Genomic DNA, 25,918 nt, shown 5'->3' with positions numbered 1-25,918 from the left:
TGGTGCAACAGAGAACCCCTGAGGGAGCAGGAGAGCAGTGGGATGCAGACCTCAAATTCTCACAAAAAGACCAGACTTAATGGTCTGACTGAGACTAGAAGGACCCCAGAGGTCATGGTCCCCAGACCTTCTGTTAACCCAAGACAGGAAACCATTCCCAAAGCCAGCTCCTCAGACAGGGATTGGACTGGACTATGGGGTAGAAAATGATACTGGTGAGGAGTGAGCTTCTTGGATTGAGTAGACACAGACTACGTTGGCATCTCCTGTCTGGAGGGGAGATGAGAGGGCGGAGGGGGTCAGAAGCTGGCTGAATGGACATGAAAATAGAGAGTGGAGAGAAGGAGTGTGCTGTCTCATTAGGGGGAGAGCAACTAGGAGTATATAGCAAGGTGTATACAAATTTTAGTATGAGAGACTGACTTGATTTGTATAAACATTCACTTCAAGCACAATTGAAAAAAAAAGATTGTAAGTACCTTGTCTAAAGAAATTATGTAAGCTGTATTCAAGAATTTCAAAGTATTTTTGAAAGCAACTGTGCATAAAGGCACATAAATCATATGCTAATTACAATTTTTTTATCGATTAGCCAAAGCAAGTATCAAAAAGGCTATACAAGGCCACATTTTGGCTAGGTTTTAGATATTGTACATATTAAAAAGTATCCCACAGTTCATACTGACATTTTCTACATTTAATACTAATTATGACATTTATTGCATGATTTCCCTGTAGTAAGTTTTTTCTTTTTTTTTTAATGTAATGATTTCAACAGAATACCCGAGCTTCGGCATGAGTCACCTTTACCTTTTCCAATAACCTGTTATTTAACTCCACAGGAATACAGTTGTCTTGGTAAGGGAATTTTTCTCTTCACTGCATGCATTTAAAATTATCACCATGTATTTCTGCCCAATAATGAAGAAACAGCTGCAAGAGAGTTATTTGAGAAAAGCCAGGCATGAAGGGATAAATATTACATATTCACTTGGTGATTGCGTTGCTTACTTTAGGCAATACGATATTGAGTAAAACATTTGCATAGTGCTAGATAGGATGTTGTGTACTAGAAATGAGTTAAAACAACTTGAAAAATTGTTACTGGTAAAGTATACTAAGACCCTGTGTCTTAAATTTAAGAGAATTAATGTGTTGTGTCAACACTTCTTAATTTGGTTTTCATGGAAAGTTTTATTTGTAAGGGAATTGTGACTGTATTTATGCAATTAAGCTGTTTTTCTTCCCTTAGGTTAGTAATAAAGCAAATAGTGGAAACCTAGAAGGCAGCCAGTCCTGGAAAATGTGAATCGAGGAAATATACATTTTACAGCTAAGAATATATACATCTGAATTATTATTTTTAATTGAAAATTTCATTGAAATAATTATAGATTCACTTGTGGTTGTAAGAAATGATGCAGAGAAATCCCTTGTACACTTTTCCAGCTTCCCTAATGATAAAATTTTACAAAACTATAGTTTAATCTAGCAACCAGAATATTGACACTAATACAATCCACCAATCTTACTCAGATTTCCATAGTTTTACTTGTACTCACTCTGTGTGTGTGTGTGTATTAAGTTCTACACAACTCTATCACCTGTGTTAATGTGTCCACCACTGTAATCAAGATGCTGAATAATTCCAACACCACAAGAATTCTTATGCTGCCCTCTTATGTCCATATCTACTTCCTTCCCACATTCAAATCCTGGCAACTACTACTGTCTCTTCCACTCTTAACATTTTGTCATATCAAAAATGCTATATATACTCAAAAAGTTTAACGTAGAGTTGTCATGTGACCCAGCAATTCCACTGCTAGGTACATAGAGAATTGAAAACATATGATCACACAAAAACTTGTACATGAATGTCTATAACAGCATTATTCATGGAGTTAAAAAGTGGAAAAAACCTAAATGTCCATCAACTGATGAATGGATAAACAAAATATGATATATCCATACAATGGAATATTTTTCATACAAAAGAATGAGGTACTGATACATGCTACAAAATGAATGAACCATGAAAATATGGTGCTAAGTGAAAGAAACCACGCATATTGTATTCCTACGAAATATCCAGAATAGGCAAAATCCGTACACATAGAAAGTAGATTAGTGGTTGCAAGAGGCTGGGGGAAGGGAGAAACAAGGAGTGACTGATAATAGGCATGGAGTTTCTTTTGGTGGTGATGAAAATGTTCTGGAATTATATAGTGATGTTTGGATGGCTAGAGTGCAGTTCTACTCTGAAACACATGGAGTCACCATGAGTTGGAATTGACTAGATGGTAACTGTTTTTTGTTTTTTTTTTTGATGATTGGACAACCTTGTGAATATACTAAAAACTATTAATTAAAAAAAAAATTGTACACTTTAAAAAGGTGAATTTTCTGTTATGTGAATTATATTTCAATAAAGAAAAGGGGAAAAAAATCAATCCAATGTGGGTGAACCACTCTGTAAATATGCTAAAATACACTTAGCTGTATACTGTAAATGGGTGAATTTATGAATTATGTCTCAATAAAGATGTTTTTAAAATGTTATATAAGTGGAGTCATGTGTAAACTTTTGGGATTGGCTTTTTCACTTAGCATAATTCCCTGGGGATTTATCTAAATTTTTGCATACATTCTAGTGTTTGGCTATCACAAATAAAGCTGCTGTGAACATTCATGAACAGGTTTTGTGTGAGCATAAATTTTGATTTCTCTGAGATAAATGCCCCAAAATATAATTGCTGGGTTGTATGGTAAAAAAAAAAAAAAAAAAAAAATTTCCAGAGTGTTTTCCAGAGTGGCTATACCATTTTACATTCCCACCAATAATGTATGAGTAATCTAGTTTCTCCTCATTCTAGCCAGCATTTGATGTTTTCACTATTTTTTTTATTAACTTTTATTGAGCTCCAAGTGAACGTTTACAAATCAAGTCAGTCTGTCACATATAAGTTTATATACATCTTACTCCGTACTCCCACTTGCTCTCCCCCTAATGAGTCAGCCCTTCCAGTCTCTCCTTTCGTGACAATTTTGCCAGCTTCCAACTCTCTCTATCCTCCCATCGCCCCTCCAGACAGGAGATGCCAACACAGTCTCAAGTGTCCACCTGATACAATTAGCTCACTCTTCATCAGCATCTCTCTCCTACCCACCGCTAGTCCCTTCCATGTCTGATGAGTCGTCTTCGGGAATGGTTCCTGTCCTGGGCCAAGAGAAGGTTTGGGGACCATGACCGCCGGGATTCCTCTAGTCTCAGTCAGACTATTAAGTATGGTCTTTTTATGAGAATTTGGGGTCTGTATCCCACTGATCCCTCAGGGGTTCTCTGTTGTACTCCCTGTCAGGGCAGTCATCGATTGTGGCCAGGCACCAACTAGTTCTTCTGGTCTCAGGATGATGTAGGTCTCTGGTTCATGTGGCCCTTTCTGTCTCCTGGGCTCTTCGTTGTCGTGTGACCTTGGTGTTCTTCATTCTCCTTTGCTCCAAGTGGGTTGAGATCAATTGATGCATCTTAGATGGCCGCTTGTTAGCATTTAGGACCCTAGATGCCACATTTCAAAGTGGGATGCAGAATGTTTTCATAATAGAATTATTTTGCCAATTGACTTAGAAGTCCCCTTAAACCATGGTTCCCAAACCCCTGCCCTTGCTCCACTGACCTTTGAAGCATTCATTTTATCCTGGAAACTTCTTTGCTTTTGGTCCAGTCTAATTGAGCTGACCTTCCATGTATTGAGTATTGTCCTTCCCTTCACCTAAAGCAGTTCTTATCTACTAATTAATCAGTAAAAAACCCTCTCCCTCCCTCCCTCCCTCCCCCCCTCGTAACCACAAAAGTATGTGTTCTTCTCAGTTTTTACTATTTCTCAAGATCTTATAATAGTGGTCTTATACAATATTTGTCCTTTTGCCTCTGACTGATTTCACTCAGCATAATGCCTTCCAGATTCCTCCATGTTATGAAATGTTTCAGAGATTCGTCACTGTTCTTTATCGATGCATAGTATTCCATTGTGTGAATACACCACAATTTATTTACCCATTCATCCGTTGATGGACACCTTGGTTGCTTCCAGCTTTTTGCTATTGTAAACAGAGCTGCAATAAACATGGGTGTGCATATGTCTGTTTGTGTGAAGGCTCTTGTTTCTCTAGGGTATATTCCAAGGAGTGGGATTTCTGGGTTGTATGGTAATTCTATTTCTAACTGTTTAAGATAATGCCAGATAGATTTCCACAGTGGTTGTACCATTTGACATTCCCACCAGCAGTGTATAAGAGTTCCAATCTCTCCGCAGCCTCTCCAACGTTTATTATTTTGTGTTTTTTGGATTAATGCCAGCCTTGTTGGAGTGAAATGGAATCTCATTGTAGTTTTCATTTGCATTTCTCTAATGGCTAACGATCGAGAGCGTTTTCTCCTGTATCTGTTAGCTGCCTGAACATCTTCTTTTTTTTAACTAATTTTTATTAAGCTTCAAGTGAGCATTTACCATTCCAATCAGTCTGTCACATGTAAGTTTACATACATCTTACTCCCTTCTCCCACTTGCTCTCCCCCTATTGAGTCAGCCCTTTCAGTCTCTCGTTTCGTGCCAATTTTGCCGTCTTCCCTCTCTCTCTATCTTCCCATCCCCCCTCCAGTCAAGAGTTGCCAACACACTCTCCAGTGTCCACCTGATTTAATTAGCTCGCTCTTCATCAGCATCTCTCTCTCCCCCCCCCCCCCCCCCCCCCGCTGACCAGTCCTGTTCATGCCTGATGAGTTGTCTTCGGGGATGGTTCCTGTCCTGTGCCATCAGAAGGTCTGGGGAGCATTGCCTCCGGGATTCCTCTAGTCGCAGTCATACCATTAAGTATGGTCTTTTTATGAGAATTTGGGGTCTGTATCCCATTGGTCTCCTGCTCCTTCAGGAGTTGTCTGTTGTGCTCCCTGACAGGGCAGACATCGATTGTGGCCGGGCACCAACTAGTTCTTCTGGTCTCAGGATAATGTAGGTCTCTGGTTCATGTGGCCCTTTCTGTCTCTTGGGTTCTTAGTTGTCGTGTGACCTTGGTGTTCTTCCTTTGCCTTTGCTCCAGGTGGGTTGAGACCAATTGATGTATCTTAGATAGCTGCTTGTTGGCATTTAGGACCCTAGATGCCACATTTCAAAGTGGGATGCAGAATGTTTTCATAATAGAATTATTTTGCCAATTGACTTAGAAGTCCCCTTAAACCATGGTTCCCAAACCCCTGCCCTTGCTCCACTGACCTTTGAAGCATTCATTTTATCCTGGAAACTTCTTTGCTTTTGGTCCAGTCTAATTGAGCTGACCTTCCATGTATTGAGTATTGTCCTTCCCTTCACCTAAAGCAGTTCTTATCTACTAATTAATCAGTAAAAAACCCTCTCCCTCCCTCCCTCCCTCCCTCCCCCCCTCGTAACCACAAAAGTATGTGTTCTTCTCAGTTTTTACTATTTCTCAAGATCTTATAATAGTGGTCTTATACAATATTTGTCCTTTTGCCTCTGACTGATTTCACTCAGCATAATGCCTTCCAGATTCCTCCATGTTATGAAATGTTTCAGAGATTCGTCACTGTTCTTTATCGATGCATAGTATTCCATTGTGTGAATACACCACAATTTATTTACCCATTCATCCGTTGATGGACACCTTGGTTGCTTCCAGCTTTTTGCTATTGTAAACAGAGCTGCAATAAACATGGGTGTGCATATATCTGTTTGTGTGAAGGCTCTTGTTTCTCTAGGGTATATTCCAAGGAGTGGGATTTCTGGGTTGTATGGTAATTCTATTTCTAACTGTTTAAGATAACGCCAGATAGATTTCCACAGTGGTTGTACCATTTGACATTCCCACCAGCAGTGTATAAGAGTTCCAATCTCTCCGCAGCCTCTCCAACGTTTATTATTTTGTGTTTTTTGGATTAATGCCAGCCTTGTTGGAGTGAAATGGAATCTCATTGTAGTTTTCATTTGCATTTCTCTAATGGCTAACGATCGAGAGCATTTTCTCCTGTATCTGTTAGCTGCCTGAACATCTTCTTTTTTTTAACTAATTTTTATTAAGCTTCAAGTGAGCATTTACCATTCCAATCAGTCTGTTACATGTAAGTTTACATACATCTTACTCCCTTCTCCCACTTGCTCTCCCCCTATTGAGTCAGCCCTTTCAGTCTCTCGTTTCGTGCCAATTTTGCCGTCTTCCCTCTCTCTCTATCTTCCCATCCCCCCTCCAGTCAAGAGTTGCCAACACACTCTCCAGTGTCCACCTGATTTAATTAGCTCGCTCTTCATCAGCATCTCTCTCCCCCCCCCCCCCCCCCCCCGCTGACCAGTCCTGTTCATGCCTGATGAGTTGTCTTCGGGGATGGTTCCTGTCCTGTGCCATCAGAAGGTCTGGGGAGCATTGCCTCCGGGATTCCTCTAGTCGCAGTCATACCATTAAGTATGGTCTTTTTATGAGAATTTGGGGTCTGTATCCCATTGGTCTCCTGCTCCTTCAGGAGTTGTCTGTTGTGCTCCCTGACAGGGCAGACATCGATTGTGGCCGGGCACCAACTAGTTCTTCTGGTCTCAGGATAATGTAGGTCTCTGGTTCATGTGGCCCTTTCTGTCTCTTGGGTTCTTAGTTGTCGTGTGACCTTGGTGTTCTTCCTTTGCCTTTGCTCCAGGTGGGTTGAGACCAATTGATGTATCTTAGATAGCTGCTTGTTGGCATTTAGGACCCTAGATGCCACATTTCAAAGTGGGATGCAGAATGTTTTCATAATAGAATTGTTTTGCCCATTGACTTAGAAGTCCCCTCAAACCATGTTCCCCAGACCCCAGCCCCTGCTCCGCTGACCTTTGAAGCTTTCATTTTATCCCGGAAACCTCTTTGCTTTTAGTCCAGTCCAATTAGACTGACCTTCCTTGTATTGAGTGTTGTCTTTCCCTTCACCCAAAGCAGTTTTTATCTACTGATTGATCAATAAAAAACCCTCACCCTCCCTCCCTCCCTCCCCCCTTTGTAACCACAAAAGTATGTGTTCTTCTCCGTTTTATCTATTTCTCAAGATCTTATAATAGTGGTCTTATACAATATTTGTCCTTTTGCCTCTGACTCATTTCGCTCAGCACAATGCCTTCCAGATTCCTCCATGTTATGAAATGTTTCAGAGATTCGTCACTGTTCTTTATCGATGCATAGTATTCCATTGTGTGAATATACCACAATTTATTTACCCATTCATCCGTTGACGGACACCTTGGTTGCTTCCAGCTTTTTGCTATTGTAAACAGAGCTGCAATAAACACGGGTGTGCGTATATCTGTTCGTGTGAAGGCTCTTGTATCTCTAGGGTATATTCCGAGGAGTGGGATTTCTGGGTTGTATGGTAATTCTATTTCTAACTGTTTAAGATAACGCCAGATGGATTTCCAAAGTGGTTGTACCATTTTACAATCCCACCAGCAGTGTATGAGAGTTCCAATCTCTCCGCAGCCTCTCCAACATTTATTATTTTGTGTTTTTTGGATTAATGCCAGTCTAGTTGGTGTGAGATGGAATCTCATCGTAGTTTTAATTTGCATTTCTCTAATGGCTAATGATCGGGAGCATTTTCTCATGTGTCTGTTGGCTGCCTGAATATCTTCTTTAGTGAAGTGTATGTTCATATCCTTTGCCCACTTCTTGATTGGGTTGTTTGTCTTTTTGTGGTTGAGTTTTGACAGAATCATATAGATTTTAGAGATCAGATGCTAGTCGGAGATGTCACAGCTGAAAATTCTTTCCCAGTCTGTAGGTGGTCTTTTTACTCTTTTGGTGAAGTCTTTAGATGAGCATAAGTGTTTGATTTTTAGGAGCTCCCAGTTATCGGGTTTCTCTTCGTCATTTTTGGTAATGTTTTGTATTCTGTTTATGCCTTGTATTAGGGCTTCTAAGGTTGTCCCTATTTTTTCTTCCATGATCTTTATTGTTTTAGTCTTTATGTTTAGGTCTTTGATCCACTTGGAGTTAGTTTTTGTGCATGGTGTGAGGTATGGGTCCTGTTTCATTTTTTTGCGAATGGATATCCAGTTATGCCAGCACCATTTGTTAAAAAGACTATCTTTTCCCCAATTAACTGACACTGGGCCTTTGCCAAATATCAGCTGCTCATATGTGGATGGATTTATATCTGGGTTCTCAATTCTGTTCCACTGGTCTATGTGCCTGTTGTTGTACCAGTACCAGGCTGTTTTGACTACTGTGGCTGTATAATAGGTTCTGAGATCAGGTAGAGTGAGGCCTCCCACTTTCTTCTTCTTTTTCAGTAATGCTTTGCTTATCCGAGGCTTCTTTCCCTTCCATATGAAGTTGGTGATTTTTTTCTCTATCACCTTAAAAAATGACATTGGAATTTGGATCAGAAGTGCATTGTATGTATAGATGGCTTTTGGTAGAATAGACATTTTTACTATGTTAAGTCTTCCTATCCATGAGCAAGGTATGTTTTTCCACTTAAGTAGGTCCTTTTTAATTTCTTGTAGTAGAGCTTTGTAGTTTTCTTTTGTTTTCACTATTTTTTATTTTAGGCATTCTGATATGCGTGTAGTAGTATTTCATGTGGCTTTAATTTGCATTTTCCTCATGGCTAATAATGTTGAATATATTTTTATGTGCTTATTTGCTAGCTGCATGTCGTTTTTGGTGAAGTTCCTGTTCAAGTCTTTTGCCCATTTTCTAATTGGATCATTTGTTTTCTAAACTCAACAATGTTGAGTTTAGAGAGTTCTTTATATATTCAGATACAAGTCCTTTGTTGAACAATTTTTATCCACAGATTGTATTGCAATTTTCGGGTTAGCCTGAATTTAGTTAAGTCCTAAACATATTTCTGGTTTATTATGTCCAAATGTAACATCAAACTACTGAAAGCTTGGGATCTTTACCATAAAATTAATACAGGAGTGTTTTAAGGTCTTAGAGGTTGCAAATCACTCTTTATAAGGAGAAAGTAGAAAACTAAAACTAGTAAGTCCTCTGAAGGCTAATTGACAAAGTATGATCATTACAAGCAAGATTAAACTAGATCTAGAATCAATGTGTCTAGTCTTCTACTTGACTCAGATGCATGCTTACTTTAGGTACTTTCCAAGGAACCAATAGGGTATCTTCAGCTATACCTAACATTACCTAAGAGGATAAGCAAAAATGATACCTTAACGTATAGTTCTTATATCCATACAGGGAATTGGGGCCACTGCATTTCACAACTCTAGGGGGCATCATTTACATAGTATTCTACATAAATTGTGACCACTGCAATGCAGAGAACCTCCTACTTACTGGTCAAGGCAATGCTGAAGGACTTGAGCAATGATTGTTATTAGCAGAAGTTGAGATCCATAATTTTGATAGGAATAGAGTTTCAACTCAACATTTGTTGAGGTTCTGCCATGTGCAGAGTGCTAAAAAAGGCACTTGGGAAGTGGGGATGGAAAAATAAATGGTTTACACCTGGAAGAAAATTAGAAAAAGGGGAGATAGACAAAAAACAATGAGGAGAAACACAAGGTAAACTCCATGAGCACTAAGTAGAAGATAAGCTTCTTAGGGGCTAGCGGCATATAAACTATTTTACAGAGGTTGAAAAGAGGGGTGTCAGAATAAAAAAGATTTAGAGCCAGTGGAGAAGCTAGAATAAGATGCTATATGAGTTTGCAGTCAGTGAGGACTCATCACAGATTTTTGAGAAGTGGAGTGGTTTAAGACCTGAGACAATGATTGAGGACAGAATCAGATACCCTTTCCTTGTGTTTGCAGAGCATTCTTTTCATAACTTTTATGGTACAATTATTTGTTTGTCTAATTATTTGTTTTTATGTTGGTCTCCCTGGCTGAGCTGGGAAAATCTTGAGAGTTCTTAATCTTCTTTCAATCCCCGGAGCCCAGCATGTGCCTGGAACATAGCAGGGACAAGGCTTGTTTGCTGAATGAATGAAAAGCTGGCTTAGATACATGCTAGCTTGAAGACAGGGAGACCACCACAGCAGTAGATGAGACAGATTATGAGGTCCTGAAACTGGGCAATGACAACAGACATGGGAAGAAAGAAGTAGATATGAGAGACATAGTAGAGATAAGATTAACAGACTTAGTGGCTTGGGGGTGGGGAGGGAGGATAAAGAAAAAGGGCAATTAAGAATGACTTGATTTAAATAACATCTTTAATGAAAATATAAATATATTAAACTTTCCATTTATAAAATATTTTATCTCATTAAAAAAAAGGTATTTCTAAACAGATCTTTAACGGGATATTTAAGTCATTATTTTAAGCAAATTAATTTGTGATTAAATAAGCAGGTCTTAAAGCAGGATCTGATTGGTAGATAATATGTAGAATTAGGGATGAAACAAATCACATATTTTGATAATTAATAGAAATTGACGAACGAATGCCTGGAGGGAGGGATTGGAGGTGCTCAGAAGTGCTTCTCTTCTTTTTAAATAGCTCCTTTATAATTTCTAAAACAAGGAATGCAAGGTTTCCTTTACGTGAAAGGGTAAGAAAGGGGAAAATATCCTAGAGTTTAGCACAAGTTAATATATTTTAAAGCATTTTATTATCAACTGGTGTTACAGGAGACAGAATTCTCTTAACCATTTCTTTTCTCTAGAGTATTCACTAAGTTTATTATTTTGCTAATGGCTGTAGTCCATTCTGAGATTTGGAGTTTTATGATGCTGTAATTTTTTAAGGACTTTTTGTTACCCCAAATCGTGGATTTGAACTGCCTGTCGCAAAGCCAATGCTGAGACAGGAGGAAGGTAAACAGCAATAGGGCTTTATTGAATACTGGTATCCAGGAAACAGAGAGGGTAGGTTCTTCCCAAATTCTGTCTGCCCCAAAAGGTCTAACTGGAGGCCTTTGTAGGGAGAAGGTCAGGGTTTAGAGATTTCCAGGAATGTTGGTCCTTGTTTAAGGTAGACATAATGACGAAGTGACCTATTCTTGATGTCTCGCAGGTCTGTTGACGCCATCCTGGTTTCAGTCACAAAATGGTCCCCATTGTCTAGTTGTCTCATCCCACATCTTATTGATTGTTGTTCTCTTGTTTAAGAGGAACATAGGTTAATCTTAAACTTTATAGAATCATGGAGAAAGGGAGAGAGAAGGGAGGAAACAAACTGCAAATCACAGATTCACTAGGGTATGTAAAAGGTAAAGATGCAAGCCATGTAAGGAAACAATGCTATAGACTTAGTGACTTGCGGGGGAGGGAGGATAAAGAAAAAAGGCAATTAAAAATGACTTGATTTAATTAACGTCTTTAATGAAAAAATAGATATATTTAAACTTTCCGTTTATAAAATATTTTATCTCATTTTTAAAAAAGGTATTTCCAAACAGATCTTTAATAGGATATTTAAGTCCTTGTTTTAGAACTTGTAAAGGAGCTGTTTTAAAATAAGAGAAACACTTCTTGAGTACCTCCAATCCTTCCCTCCTGGCATTCATTTGTCAATTTCTATTAATTATCAATATATGTGATTTGTTTCATCCCTAATTCTACATATTACCTACCAATCAGATGTTGGGCCTCTACAATTTCTTTCTCACACTGCCCTTTTCATTCTGTCCACACTACTTCAGAATTTTGTCACAACATCCTCAAAAACTGACTTCAGACCGTAAGCAATTTACCATTGAGAAATAGTTTTAATTCTCATGAAACCCAGATTTCTGGGCTCCATAGAGTTTGGGGTGACCCACCCAGACCTTTGACCTGAGAAGATGTTTGAGAGAACTGGTTTCCGAAAGTCACCTTTGAGTCAAAACAATAGTCTAGAGAAATTGGTTAAGACAGCTTTGCTTTAGGCATTGTGCTTTTTGAAGAATTACCTGTGTACAGTCAGTTTCGATAAACAGAAACTCCAAGGTCATCCAGAAGCTATGTTTTAGGGTAAACTGTCATTACGTAAACACTGTTCTGGCCCTGTTTCCATGGTAATGTTGATAAGATGGGGTATAAGAATCTTTGGAAGTTCTTTCCTCTTTGGAGAAATTTTGATTCACTAGTTGAAATGAATACACAGTCACTGTACCAACCAGAGTGGCTTAAAGTCAAGAAAGGTGTGCGTCAGCACTGTATGCTTTCACAGTACTTATTCAGTCTGTATACTGAACAAGTAATGTGAGAAGCTGGGTTATATGAAGAAGAATTCAACATCAGGATTGGAGGAAGACTCATCAACAACCCGAGCTATGCAGATGGCACAGCTTTGCTTGCTGAAAGTGAAGAGGACTTGAAGCACTTACTAGTAAAGATTAAAGACCACAGCCTTCAGTATGGATTACACCTCAACATAAAACAAAAATCCTCACAACTTGCCCAATAAGCAGCATTGTGATAAATGTAGGAAAGATTGAAGTTGTCAAGAATTTCTTTTTACTTGGACTCAATGCATTGCATTGGACAAATCTGCTGCAAAAGACCTCTTTGAAGTGTTAAAAAGCAAAGATATCATTTTGAGGACTAAGGTGTACCTGATCCAAGCCATGGTGTTTTCAATCACCTCATATGCATGAGAAAGCTGGACAGTGAATAAGGAAGACTGAAGAAGAATCGATGACTTTGAATAATGGAGTTGGCGAAGAATATTGAATATACCATGGACTGCCAGAACAAATAAATTAGCCCTAGAAGAAGTACAGGCAGACTGTTCATTGGAAGCAAGGATGGTGAGACTTCATCTCACATACTTTGGACGTGTCATCAGGAGGGACCAGTCCCTGGAGAAGGACATCATGCTTGGTAGAGTAGAGGGTCAGCGAAAAAGAAGAAGACCCTCAACAAGATGGATTGATGCAACAGCAAGAAGCTCAAGCATAACAACGATTGTGAGGATGGTGCAGGATCCGGCAGTATTTCATTCAGTTGTACGTAGGGTCGCTATGAGTCGGAACCGACTCAATGGCACCTAACAACAGCAACAGTTGAAACGTTACCCTGATTTGCAAATTGTATATTAAATAAACGTCAATCAGTTCCTAGTATTGGCTTAATATGACTTTTCTTTTAACACCATTTACAGTTTCCATTTCGGGTATTTCCTTCTTGGTCTCTTCCTCAAACACCCAATCTGTGCTGGCTCTCCTGTGTCACTTTCCTTTACGTAAGCTATTGCTCTTGCTTCCCTTCTAACTTCTTATTTCCTTTATTTGCCTTTTAAAAGCATAATCAATTTAAGCCTTGTTTTTTCTCCTGACTCGCCTCTTCACCTATATTTTGATCAGCACAGACAAGGGTCCGGGAACCAAGTGTCATAACCAAAGGCTTCTCTTTAGGTGAGAGGACTATGAACACACTCCCCTTTAGGACACATTTAAAGCAAAACATTTGTGGCTCAAAGCAGCAGGTATTTATGTCTCCTTTCTGCTGGGAATTACAATACCCATCATGATTTAAGATCATGACTTTTTAAAAATAAAAACTATAGGTGATTTTAAATAACACTTTCCTTTCTCATTAGCTAGGAAATCTTCGAAACAAACTTCTCATAAAAGAAACTTCATTGCAAGAGATGAGATCTGAGCTAGAAAGTTACAAGGAAAATAACGCTCAGCAGTCGTTCCAGATAATGTCTCTGAAAGATGATATCAAGGACCTAGAAGAACTTACTGCTTCTCTAACCAGAATTAAATCTTTGAAAAACACCAATATTCAGAGTCTTGAAAGAGGCAACTGGGATTTAACTGAACGAATTGTGGAACTAGAAAATCGTCTAAGGTAGGGAATTTTTCAGTTTTTTTCAAACATGTCTTTTGCCATTAGCTCGCAAATAGTACATGAGCTCCATACTCCTGATTGATCACAGAATTTAAATCTACTAGAATTTCACTTAATACCTGACCCAACATTATTACATTTAGTAAAAACATTTTTTATTGAGATAGAATTCACTTACCATAAAATTCATCCTCTTAAAGTGTACGATTTAGTGCTTGTGAAACCATCACTACTGTATAATGCCAGAGGTTTTTTTTTTTATCACCCCCAAAAGAAACCCCAAACCCATTAGCAGTCATGCCTCATTCCCTCCTTCCCACTTCCAGGTCCTGGCAACCACTAATCTACTTTCTATCTGTATGAATTTGCCTGTTCTGGGCATTCCATATGAATGGAATCATACAATATGTGGCCTTTTGTGTCTGGCTTCTTTCACTTAGCGTACGTCGATACTTCATTCCCTTTTATGATTGAACTATATTCCATTATATGAACATAGTGCATTTTGTTTACCCATTCAGTTGATAGACCTTTCAGTTTCTACTTTTTTACTATTATCAATAATTCTTCTATGAACATTTATGTGCAAGTTTTTGTGTGAATATATGTTTTCTTTTCCCTGTATAAACCTTGGGAATGGACTTGCTGGGTCATAGAGTAACTCTATGTTTAACCTTTTGAGGAACTGCCAGGCTGTTTTCCAGGGAAGCGCCTTCATTTTACATTCCCATCAACGTTGCGTGAGGGTTCCAGTTCCTCCACATCCTCACCAACACTTGTTATTGTTCGTCTTTTTTATTATAGTCATCTAGTGGGTATAATGTGATGTTTAATTGTGATTTTGAATTACATTTACCTAATGAATAAAGAAGAAGCCTTGGTGGTACAATGGTTAAGGGCTCGGCTGCTAACCAAAAGGCTGGCAATTTGAGCCAGTGGCTCTGCAGGAGAAAGACCTGGCAATCTACTTCCGTAAAGATCACAGCCAAGAATATCCTGTAGGATAGTTCTACTGTGTCACATGGGGTTGCTCTGAGTTGAAATCGACTCAGTGGCACCCAACGGCACAACAACAATGACTAAAGAGGTCCCTAGGTGGTGCAAATGGTTTGTACTTGACTGCTAACCTAAAAGTTGGTGGTTTGAACCCACCCAGTGGTACTGCGTACTGGTGATCTGCTTCTGAGACTGCAGCCAAGAAAACTCTATGGAGCAGTTCAGTTCTGTAACACATGGGGTCACACCGTGAGCTGAAATCGACTCAATGGCAACTAACAACAAAGACTAAAGATGTTCAGCATCTTTTCATGTACTTATTGGCCATTTGTGTATCTTCTTTGGAGACGTCTGTTCAGATTCTTTGCCCCTTTATATTGTTGGTTTTGTTTTTGTTGTTGATTGGTGACTCAGGAGACCCCATGTACTACAAAGCAGAACTGCCCCTTAGGATTTTCTTGGCTGTAATCTTTATGGAAACAGATTGCCAGGCCAGGCCTGTTTCTTCCACGGTGCCACTGGTTGGATTTGAACTGCCAACCTTTCGGTTACAAGCTGATCCCAAACCGTTTGCGCCACCCAGAGATATTTAAAATTGGTTATTTTTGTTGTTGTTGAGTTGTAAGAGTCCTTTATATATTCTGAATATGAACCCCTTTTCAGATATATGATTTGCAAATATTTCCTTCCAATCTGTGGGTTGTCTTTTCACTCCTTAATGGTGTATTTTTTTTCAATTTCTTATATGCATCTTTGTCCTTATACTTACTGTATATCTCTTGCGAAATGCATATCATTAGTTTTTTAAATTACATTAATTTTGTTGTTGAGAATATACACAGAAAACATAAACCAATTCAACAGTTTCTACGTGTACAATTCAGTGACATTGATTACATTCTTTAAGTTGTGTAACCATTCTCACCCTCCTTTTCTGAGTTGTTCCTCCCCAATAACATAAGCTCACTGCCCCCTAAATTTCCTATCTGATCTTTTGAGTTGATGTTGTCAACCCAATATACCAAAACCCATTGCCGTCAAGTCAATTCTGACTCATAGCGACCCTATATAGATAGTTCTTAAAAGAGCGTAATGCTCAAGGTAGACATTTTACTAGTTAAGCTAAACTATTGTTTGGTTTTAAGAAGATTTCAGGGAATATTTTTGGTTTAAATTTCAAAGATTGTCTCAAGGCAATAATGTCAGAGGTTCATCCAGCCTTTATGGCTCCAGAAAGTCTGGAGTCCATGAGGATTTGAAATTCTCTTCTGCATACTCCCCCTTTTGATCAGGATTCTTCTGTAGAATCTTTGATCAAAGTGTTCAGTAACGGTAGCTGGGCACCATCTAGTTCTTCTGGTCTCATGGCAAAGGAGACATTTGTTCATGGAGGCAATTAGCCTCACATTCCATTTGCTTCTCCTGTTCCTGACTCTACTTTTTCCTTTGTTGCTCCAGGTGAATAGAGACTAATTTTTATGTCTTGAGTGGCCACTTGCAAGCTTTTAAGACCCCAGGCACTATTCAACAAACTAGGAGGTAGAACAGAAGTAGTAAACATATTATTAAGCCAATTAACTGGGATGCCCCAAGAAACCATGACCCTAAACCTCCAAACCAAGAAACCAAATCCCATGAGGTGTTTGGTTGTACATAAGCAGCCTCAGCAGCTACTTTTTTTGTTGTTGTCGTATCTTTAGTTTTTTGTTTTTTATAATTTATTTTATTAGTTGTTTTTTAAAAAATTCAGTCTGATAATTTTGTCTTTTAATTGCAATGTTTAGACCTTCTGCTTCTAAAGTAAGTACCGAAATTGTTGGATTTAAGTCTACCATATTTGTACTTATTGTTTATTTTACCCATCTATTCTCTGTTCCTTCGTTATTCATTTATCACTTTCTTTAGCATTACTTAAATTTTTTAATTATTCCATTTCATCCTGTATTAGCTCTTTAATATCTCTTAAATTGTCGTTTAGCTTTTACCCTAGACCTTATGATTACAAAATGCATATTTAATTTAGTACAATCTACTTTAGATTAGTACTTTTATGATTTCCCCACAAAATAAGAACCTTTTGACAATTTTATTCCATTTATCTGCCTCACACTGTTGTATAATTATCATATATTTTACTTTTTCCATATGTTATGAATCCCATAAGATTTTTTTAAATTAGTCGTCAGTATTAATTTCTATTTACCTGCAAATTCACCTTTTCTGGTGCACTTCATTCCTTCATAGTTCTATGTAGCCACGAAGGATCGTTTTCCTTTATCCTGAAAAATTGCCTGAAGTGTTTCTTACAGTGCAGCTCTTCTGTCAATGAATTTCTCTTTTGAAACCATGTTTATTTCATCACCATCTGGGGAAGGAAGGTATTTCCACTGAGTATAGAATTCTGGGTTGGCAGTATTTTGTTGTTTGTTTCAGCACTTTAACATATCATTCAGTTATCTTCTCTCTTGTCGTTTCTGTTGAAAAGTCAGCCCTCAGTCTTACTATTCTATCTTTGAAGGTAATGTATACTTTTTTCTCTGATTACTTTTAATTGTTAGCAATTTGATTAAGATGTGGCCTAGTGTGACTTTCTTTGTGTTTATCCTGCTTGGAATTTCAGAGCTTGTTGAATCTGTCAATTGATACCTTTCATCAGGTTTGGAAAATTCTTAGGAATTCTTTTTCAGATATTGTTTCTATCCAATTTACAGCCTTGGAAACTCTATGGGGCAGGGTTCTACTCTGTCCTATAGGGTCACTGTGAGTCAGAATGGATTGACAGCAATGGGTTGGTGGATTGGTTGCTTGGTTAGTTTCGGGGTAGGAGATATTACCGATAACTAGCAATTGGTAATAAAAATAAGAACCAAACAGATAATTAGCTTTTTGCATATCTCAACTGTGTATCTGATGATAAAGCAAGTTTTCACATATGCTATTCTTTATTGCTGTATCATTATGTCTAATTCCTTTTTTCATCAAATCCCAATTGAAGACTCTAATTCAAGTACTGTTAAAATAGGAGTGCTTGTATTCATGTGGGACCTCTGGTCATCACAGTAGTACCATAGTGCCAAACAGATACTTACACCCAAATTTTCCCTCCCATAGGGGAACTACCACAGGACTTAACACTGGATTGTTTTTCTCTCCATTTCTAGTCTCTCCCTACAAATAGTTAGGTAACTGGACAGCTGTTTTCGTAAGACATATTTAAGATATTTTAAACGTGGGTATGTTGCTTATTTTTTTAATTGAAATTTTAAAATTGGTTGAGTTGTTTCATGATATTGTTACTATTGATATCTTATACAGGGTACAACTGGTTGAAAGACAAAAAGCAGAGCGTAAGGCAAATCTTTTGGAGAAAGAATTAGTAAGTGCCAACAGATACACCCCTTATATGAATATGAAAGGACAAGAAGATTCCATGGATATTTTCATGATGAAGGTGAAAACAAGTTTTGATTGATTTTTGAAGAAACAGGATTTTTATTACCTTCTGTTACTCCAGGAGATAAATGATAAATGTTGAGTAATTTGTTGGTCAACTTCTTAACGGAGGATCAAAAAAAGCAATACAGCATGGTTGACTGGGGAGCCTTTCTGATGTATGGAGATAAAGTACAAGGGTCTAAAGGTCTCTGTGATACTGAAGAAAAGGCATAGAGGAAACAGGGCTGTGAGAGAGGTGGGAGGACAGAAGATGGTTAGAGAATGAAATAAATTGTTTTAAATGTCATCTTGTTGATCACAAAATCTGGGTTTTGAGATCTGGTGTGAGTGGTTGGTAAAGGTCTTTGAAACTAAACAGGCACAGGGATCACAAAAATAAATTGTTGGATAGGTCATTTATATTTGTCATTGAAATCTAGGATATGGCATGGGTTAGGCTTAGGGGAAGGAGCAATTCATAGGTAGAAGATTTTATAGAATCCTGGTGGAGGAGGACAGGTGATAGACTGTTGTCATGGAAATGGTGAAAGTTTGTTTCAAAATTCTTAGACTACAATAGTTTGTATTATAGTATAAACCCAAAGAAACAAACCCACTGCCATCTAGTCGATTCTGACTCATACAACACTCTAAGACAGAGTAAAACTGCCCCATATGATTTCCAAGCCTATAAATCTTTACAGAAGCAGGCTGCCACATCTTTTTCCTGCAGAGCAGCTCTTGGGTTCAAACCACTAACCTTTTGGTTAGCAGTTGAGCACTTTAACTACTGCATGATCAGGGCTCAGATTATGGTATAACAATCATATAATACAATAATATAGTATAATCTGAATATAAAACAAGGTCCTACATGATCCAATTTATGTGTGGGGTTCCATTAAAAAAATGTCAGCAACTGCTTTCAAAATAGCCAAAAGTAACTTCAATCTTTATTTGCCTCACTCAAGCAATTCACAGTAACACTTCTCTGACAAATTTCTCACATCTCTTTAAAAACTCTCCCACCTACAGCATCCAGGCAACTCTGAAATTTTCTTCCCCTTCTCTTTTAGTAGGCTTTTTAGTGATGCAAGTCCATCATTACTTCAACAATTCTAGCTCTTCTTCTAAGTCCTGGTTTCATGTGACAAAAAGCCCAGGAACTTTACTTGCTTACTCAGCTCCCAGAGTTGAAGATGACAAGAAGGTGGAAAGAAGGCTAGGTAGAATGTATAAAGGTAGAACTCTCCTGTGAGAGGTGGAGGGGAAGGAGAATTATAAGCACTAAAGCATTATCTTTTTTTTTCCCCCGTCATATTTACAGTGGGAGTAGGATGATTACAGGGGGCACAAGTGAAAGGTCAGGAAAAATAAATATGAAGAATTGGAGTGATAAAGACCAAACCAAAAAACCAAACCTGTTCCTCTTGAGTGGAATCCAACTCAACGTGACCCTATAGGACAGAGTAGAATTGCCTAAGGAGCAGCTGGTGGATTCAAACAGCTGACCTTTTGGATAGCAGCCGTAGCTCTTAACCAGTACACCACCATAACCACTGCACCAGGGCCAGAAGGAAATAAAAGGGTAGGACATCTTGGATGATGAGGTAGGAGCAGAAGAAGCTCTTGTCTTTTAAGTTCTATAACAATGGCGATTAAAGGGATTCTAGAATTTTGGATGTATTTTGAAATTTAAGACAACAAAGTTTTCTTATATTTACTTGTAATGTCCTTTAATTTTTTTGTGATTTGCATTAGTTTCACAGCCTTTCTTTCATGATATTGTCATTTTTTAAAAATAAGGGTCAGTTGTTTTTTAGAACATACCTTAATTTGAGTTTGTCTGATCTTGTTTCCTCATGGTTAGATTCAGGTTATGTATTTTTGGATGGCACACTATATAAATGAAGTTTTGTCCTTCTCAGGTTATCATATCCAGAAGTACATGATGTCTTTTTGACCCTTACTGGTGATGCTAAGTTTGATTACTTCATTGTTATGGATTGAATTGTGTTCCCCGAAATTATGTGTTGTAAATCCTAACTTCTATGCCTGTAGTTATAATCTTATTTGGGAATGGGTTGTCTTTATTATGTTAATGAGCATAATTAGTGTACGGTGTGTCTTAAATCAATTTCTTTTGAGATATAAAAAGAAATGAAACAAGCAAGCAAGAGAAGCCAAGCCACATGGAGATCCCCAGGGAACCAAGAAACAAGCTGAAGAGACAAGGACCTTCCCACAGAGCCAACAGAGAGAGAGAGAGAGCCTTCCCCTAGAGTTGGCATCCTGAATTCGGTCTTCTAGCCTCCTAAACGGGGAGAAAATAAATTTTTGTTTGTTAAACCCATCCATTGGTGGTATTTCTGTTACAGCAGCATTAGATAACTCAGAATTTAGTACCAAGAAATGGCGACACTGCTCTAATAGATACCTAAAATGTGGAAGTGGTTTTGGAATTGGGTAATGGATAGAGGCTGGAAGAGTTTTTTCTTCTTCTTTTTATTGTGCTTAAGGTGAAAGTTTACAGGAGGCTGGGAGAGTTTCAAGGTACCTAAAAGTAACATCTTTTTTAATAGTAACATCCTAGATTGCCTTGAAGAGACTGTTGAGAGAGTGGTGGACATCAAAGGCAATTCTGGTAAGGGGTCAGAAGGAAGTGAGGAGAGCTTAGAGAAAGTCTCTATCATCTTAGAGAATACATATAGCACCAGCAACAGAATGTTGCTAGAAATGTGGATGTTAAATGTGCTTCTGATGAGACTTTAAAAGAAAATGACGGACATGTGATTGAACAATGGAGGAAGGGCGATGCTTTTTATGCAGTGGCAAAGAATTTGTCTGAATTATGTTCAAATGTTTGGTGGGAGGTAGAGCTTATAAGTGATGAACTTGGATAGCTGGCTGATAAAATTGCTAAGTAAGATCTTAAAGGGACTGTGTGGTTTCTCCTTGCTGCTTACAGTAAAATACAAGAAGAAAGAGATGAGCTTAAAAATGAACAGTGCAAAATGAAAACAGAAGCTAAAGAGTTGAAAAATTCTGCTTAGTATCATAGTCTTTGGGACAACTTGGTCAATTGGCATAAGATAGTTCATAAAGTTTATGCTCTACATTATAGTTTGACAAGTAGCATCTAGGGTCATAAAAGCTTGCAAGCAGCCATCTAAGACACAACTATTGGTCTCTACTAGTCCAAAGTAAAAGATAATGAAGGAAAGAAACCAAAGACTCAAAGAAGAAACTAGTCTGCAGGACTAATAGTCTACGTGAACCACTGCCTTATCTACCCTGAGACCAGAAGAACTAGATGGTACCAGGCTGCTACTACTGTCCATTCTGATCAGGACCTCAATAGATGGATCCTGATAGAATGGGAGAAAAATGTGGAATGGACCCTCAAATTCTTAAAAAATCCAGACTTATCAGACTGGTGTAGTCTGGAGGACTCCTTGAGACTATTGCCCTGAGATACTGAAACTAGCCCCTGAGGTCACCTTTGAGCTAAATGATAGATCGGCTCACAAAATAAAGAATATCACCTGTGATCACTGTGCTCCTTAAAAAAATCATCTATATGTTACCAAACAATCAACAATTACTTTAAAACAAAGATGAGAAGGTCAGGGGGGAGGGAAATTAGATCAACGGAAACGGAACAGCCAGAAGGGAAATAAGGGGAATGTTCACACATTGTGAAGAAGGTAACCAATGTAACTGAACAATTTGTGTAGAAATTGTTGAATGGGAATGTAAACTGCTATGTAAACCTTCACTGAAAACACTACAAAATATTATTAAAAGAAGAAAAGATTTGGAAAATTCTGTCGTACAACCTAAGGACATGTGTCCTAGAATGTACGCCAAGGATGTGGTTACACAAACTTTTGTTAAAGAGATTAAGCCTGTGACTGATGGATCTAACCAACTACCACACCAGAAAACTCATCAGCTTAGACTGAAGTGGACAGAAAAAGAACAAAAGGAAAGAATGCTGTTTGACTCTTGGAATTCTACAGGCAAGGAACAGGCCAAAGGAGCTACATCTGGTGTCATCCAGGAAAAGAAAAGGACCATCCCTTGGAAGCTCAGAGATTAGCAGAACTGTTGGAAGGAGCATGGGAAGCAGGGCTTTCTTGGCTTCAAAGGGTGGAGCCACAGACTCCTAGGTCTCAAAAGGGCGGGGCCACAGCCTCCTAGGTTTCAAAGAGTTAGATCTTTGCCAACTCAGTTCCGGAGTATGGGGCTGCCATTAAGGTTTGTCCCGGGGATGGGGCCACCACCTAAAGTTGGGGGGATGGGCTGCCATCCCCAAGGGGCTGTAAAGTGGGGCCTGCCATGGCCAAGGGGTAGAGTCACCACTCTAATAAACTAGGAGAATGGGGATGCCTAAAGCTGGGGCAGCAGAGTTTCCATCCCAGTGGGCCTAGAAGGCAGAGCTGAAGCCCAGGGCTGAGGGTCCTCTGCCCAGAATCCCGAGGGTGTGGCCAGCATACAGAGTCTGGAGGGTGGGGACATTGTGCAGATGGTCTCAGAGTGTGGAGGATTATTTTCAAGACTTGACACCTAATGTAATGTGTTCTGTTGGGTTTTGGACTTGCTTGGTGCGTGTTATCCCTTCTTTTCCTCCAATTTCTACCGTTTGTTATGGAAATGTCTACCTTGTACGTGTTCTACCATTGTGCTTTGGAAGCAGATAACCTGTATTCTAGGTTTCACAGGTTCACAGTTGAAGAAGAATTTTGCCGCAGGATGAAATATGCCTAAAGTTTCAACCATATTTTAATTAGATGCTTCAGAAGATGAGATTTTGGACTTGGAGTTGATATAAGACTTTTGCGATGATGCGATGGGGTGAATGTGTTTTGCCTGTGGCAAGGACATGGATTTTGTGGGCCAAAGGGTGGAATACTATGGATTGAATTGTGTCCCCCTAAAATATGTGTTCTAAATCTTAACCTCTATGTCTGTGGTTATAACCCATTTGGGAATGGGTTGTCTTTGTTATGTTAATGAGAGGATTAGTGTAGATTGTTTTAAATCAATCTCTTTTGAGATACAAAAAGAAATTAAGTAAGCGAGAGAAGCAAAGATGGGGGAAGATTGATGCCAAGCCACATAGAGATCTTCAAGGAACCAGGAAATAAGATGAAGAGACAAGGACCTTTCCATGAAGCCAACAGAGACAGAAAGCCTTTCCCTAAAGCTGACATCCTGAATTTGGACTTCTAGCATCCTACACTAGGAGAAAATAAATTTTTGTTTGTTGAATCTGTCCACTTGTGGTATTTCTGTTATGGCAGTGCTAGATAACTAAGACATTGGTTAAGGCGTCATATTTCTCAAGTGTATAGTTATTCTTTTTCCTTTTGCAATTAAGTATTTTGTGGAGAGAAAATTTTGATAGTATGTAAATATTGTTTCCCATCAAACTTTCCCCCATGTATTTAGCATCCACTGATGATTCTTGCCTAAGTTGAGTTTTATTATCATGGTTACAAAATTGTGATTTACTAACTCTATTGTTTCTTCTCTATTATTGGCATTTTACTGTAAAAAAGAGCTTTTCCTTTTCTCTCATTTGTTTTTCTAGATATCTATTATGGATATATAAATTTGTTATTTTATTGAATGGGTTATAATCCATTACTTTTCTCCTTTTATAATACTTAAATTTTCACTGATTTGTCCAGCGGAAACCCCTTTAGCCCCTTCTGACTGGCCCCCATTATTTTTTGAGCATTTCCTTTCTTTTTGGCACAAAATGTTCTAGGCTAATCTTACGTCTTTTTTTGCCCCAGCCTTGGAATCAGCCATTTCTGTAAGGAGTCTTGGTACTTTTAGTGGGAAATGGTTTTATAAACGAAGATCTGGGAGCTACGTGCGCTCATTGCTATTGGGATGTCATTGCTTCACAGTGTTTTCAGCATGAAGAGCTAGGAAATAAAATGTACATGTATATATATATATATATTAGAAAACTAAGTTTATACTGTTTCTTCCAATTCCAATCCAACCCCACAATGTTATTTCTTCCCTCCCCCATTCTCTATTTGTATTCCTTTTCTTCTACAGTCACCAAAAGGTCGGCAGTTTAAATCTACCAACCACTCCTTAGAAACCCTATGGGGCAATTCTACTCTGCCCTGTAGGATTGCTATGAGTTGGAATCGACTCAACAGCATACAACAACAAAGATAAACACAAAATAGTTTCAGAATTGCTACATCCGTACCACATCATTATTCTTTTTGATACTCAAATTGTCCCAGATTTGGAGACCCATTCAAGGTGGCACCTACATCTTTCTGACATAAGTCCCGTTAGTCTGTGAATATTTTTCTGGCATGAAGATATTCCATGATTACTTGCTCTGGACCTGGAATTGGCCATTTCTCCAAGGAGCCCTTGTTCTTTTTAATGGAAAATTGTATTTAGAGACGTAATCTGAGCACTAGAGGTATGTGTTGTTATTGGTTATTGTTGCCTCTAGGCCTTATCAGTGAACGGAGCTAAGAAAGAAATACACATTTTTTAGATATAGAAAAAAAATTGATTTTATATATGTATACGTTCTTTTTTGCTTCCTAGTGACATTGACATTATTACTTTTTTTTTTACTCTACTACATATATATAATTGTTTCAAAATAATAATACCAACTTTATTACTAACAACAAGCCCACTGGATACAGTTAAAGATTATCCTTTGGGTCTTTTTTTCTTTAGAATTTATCATACAAGGAATGTACAGTAAAAATATTGTATTATAAATTCACTTGAAAGCATTTTTCTTTATATGGTTATGTCACCAGTGCCATATAGAGTTGGAGTCATTTGTTTTGCAGTTTGTGTTTGTTTTTTCTTTCCTTTTTGATTTTTTTTAAATGTGTAAAACATTTAAATGGTTCCAAACATGATACATCTAGAGGAATCTAACATTTAATCTTGTTTTTTCCTCCCTGTGTTTTCTCCCTTTTCCTATGGGTAACTGTATTTAAAATTTCAGTTTATCTTTCCATTTGGTCCTTTTAACGATATGAGCAAATACATATATATTTTTATTCACTCCTCCTCCAACATAGCATACTATCACTCTTGTACTCCTGGAGATTACTGTATAAAAGTAAATCTAGATGTTTATAATTATTTTTAATAAATGCATAGGAATTCATTGTATATGGATATATCATAGTTTACTCATTAACTACAGGAATTGGGTTGCTTCCAGTTTTGTTTTACTACCATAAATGGGGCTACAATGATTAGCCTGTGCCTATCCATGAAAATGGAGCAGGACCAAGCAACAAACATTTTGTTTGTTATACATAAGAATGGCCATAGCAGCAACTAACAACAACAACATCGATTTTGTAATTTTTTTTTGCGAGTATATTTATACTGCTATTTCTGGATTCGTTAACTTTAGAAATTATCTCTTAACTTCTAGTATGACAGATTATGATTTAGCTAGCTCAAAAAAATCCTCTATGTATTTTCCCCTACCCTCGCAATAGACGTATATTATTTATAGTTCATCTACAAGTTATCTAATATACTAGCAATTTCTTTCTTTTTACCTCAACTATTGGTGATATTTTGTTTTATAAATTGAGGAGTGTGTTTTCTTTCCCATTCCTTTTATTGTTCTTACCCTCTTCCACTCCATGAATTCTTTCATTCATGCCTTTACATTATC

The 25,918-nt window shown here is 38.0% G+C and overlaps 1 protein-coding gene across 1 annotated transcript in view; it reads left to right on the top strand.

The window, feature by feature from the left end:
- Positions 1-25,918, top strand: part of LOC126083698 (coiled-coil domain-containing protein 170-like) — a 53,003-nt gene that overhangs the window by 8,324 nt on the left and 18,761 nt on the right. Inside the window, exons 3-4 of the mRNA XM_049897534.1 lie at positions 13,529-13,785; positions 18,097-18,232. Coding sequence (XP_049753491.1) covers positions 13,529-13,785; positions 18,097-18,232 — 393 coding nt within the window. The remainder of the gene's footprint in view (positions 1-13,528; positions 13,786-18,096; positions 18,233-25,918) is intronic.

This window comes from Elephas maximus, chromosome 10, assembly GCF_024166365.1.
Source record: "Elephas maximus indicus isolate mEleMax1 chromosome 10, mEleMax1 primary haplotype, whole genome shotgun sequence".
NCBI lineage: Eukaryota > Metazoa > Chordata > Mammalia > Proboscidea > Elephantidae > Elephas > Elephas maximus.
The sequence above is the reverse complement of the archived record's forward strand: the minus strand, read 5'-3'. Positions and strand labels throughout refer to the sequence as shown.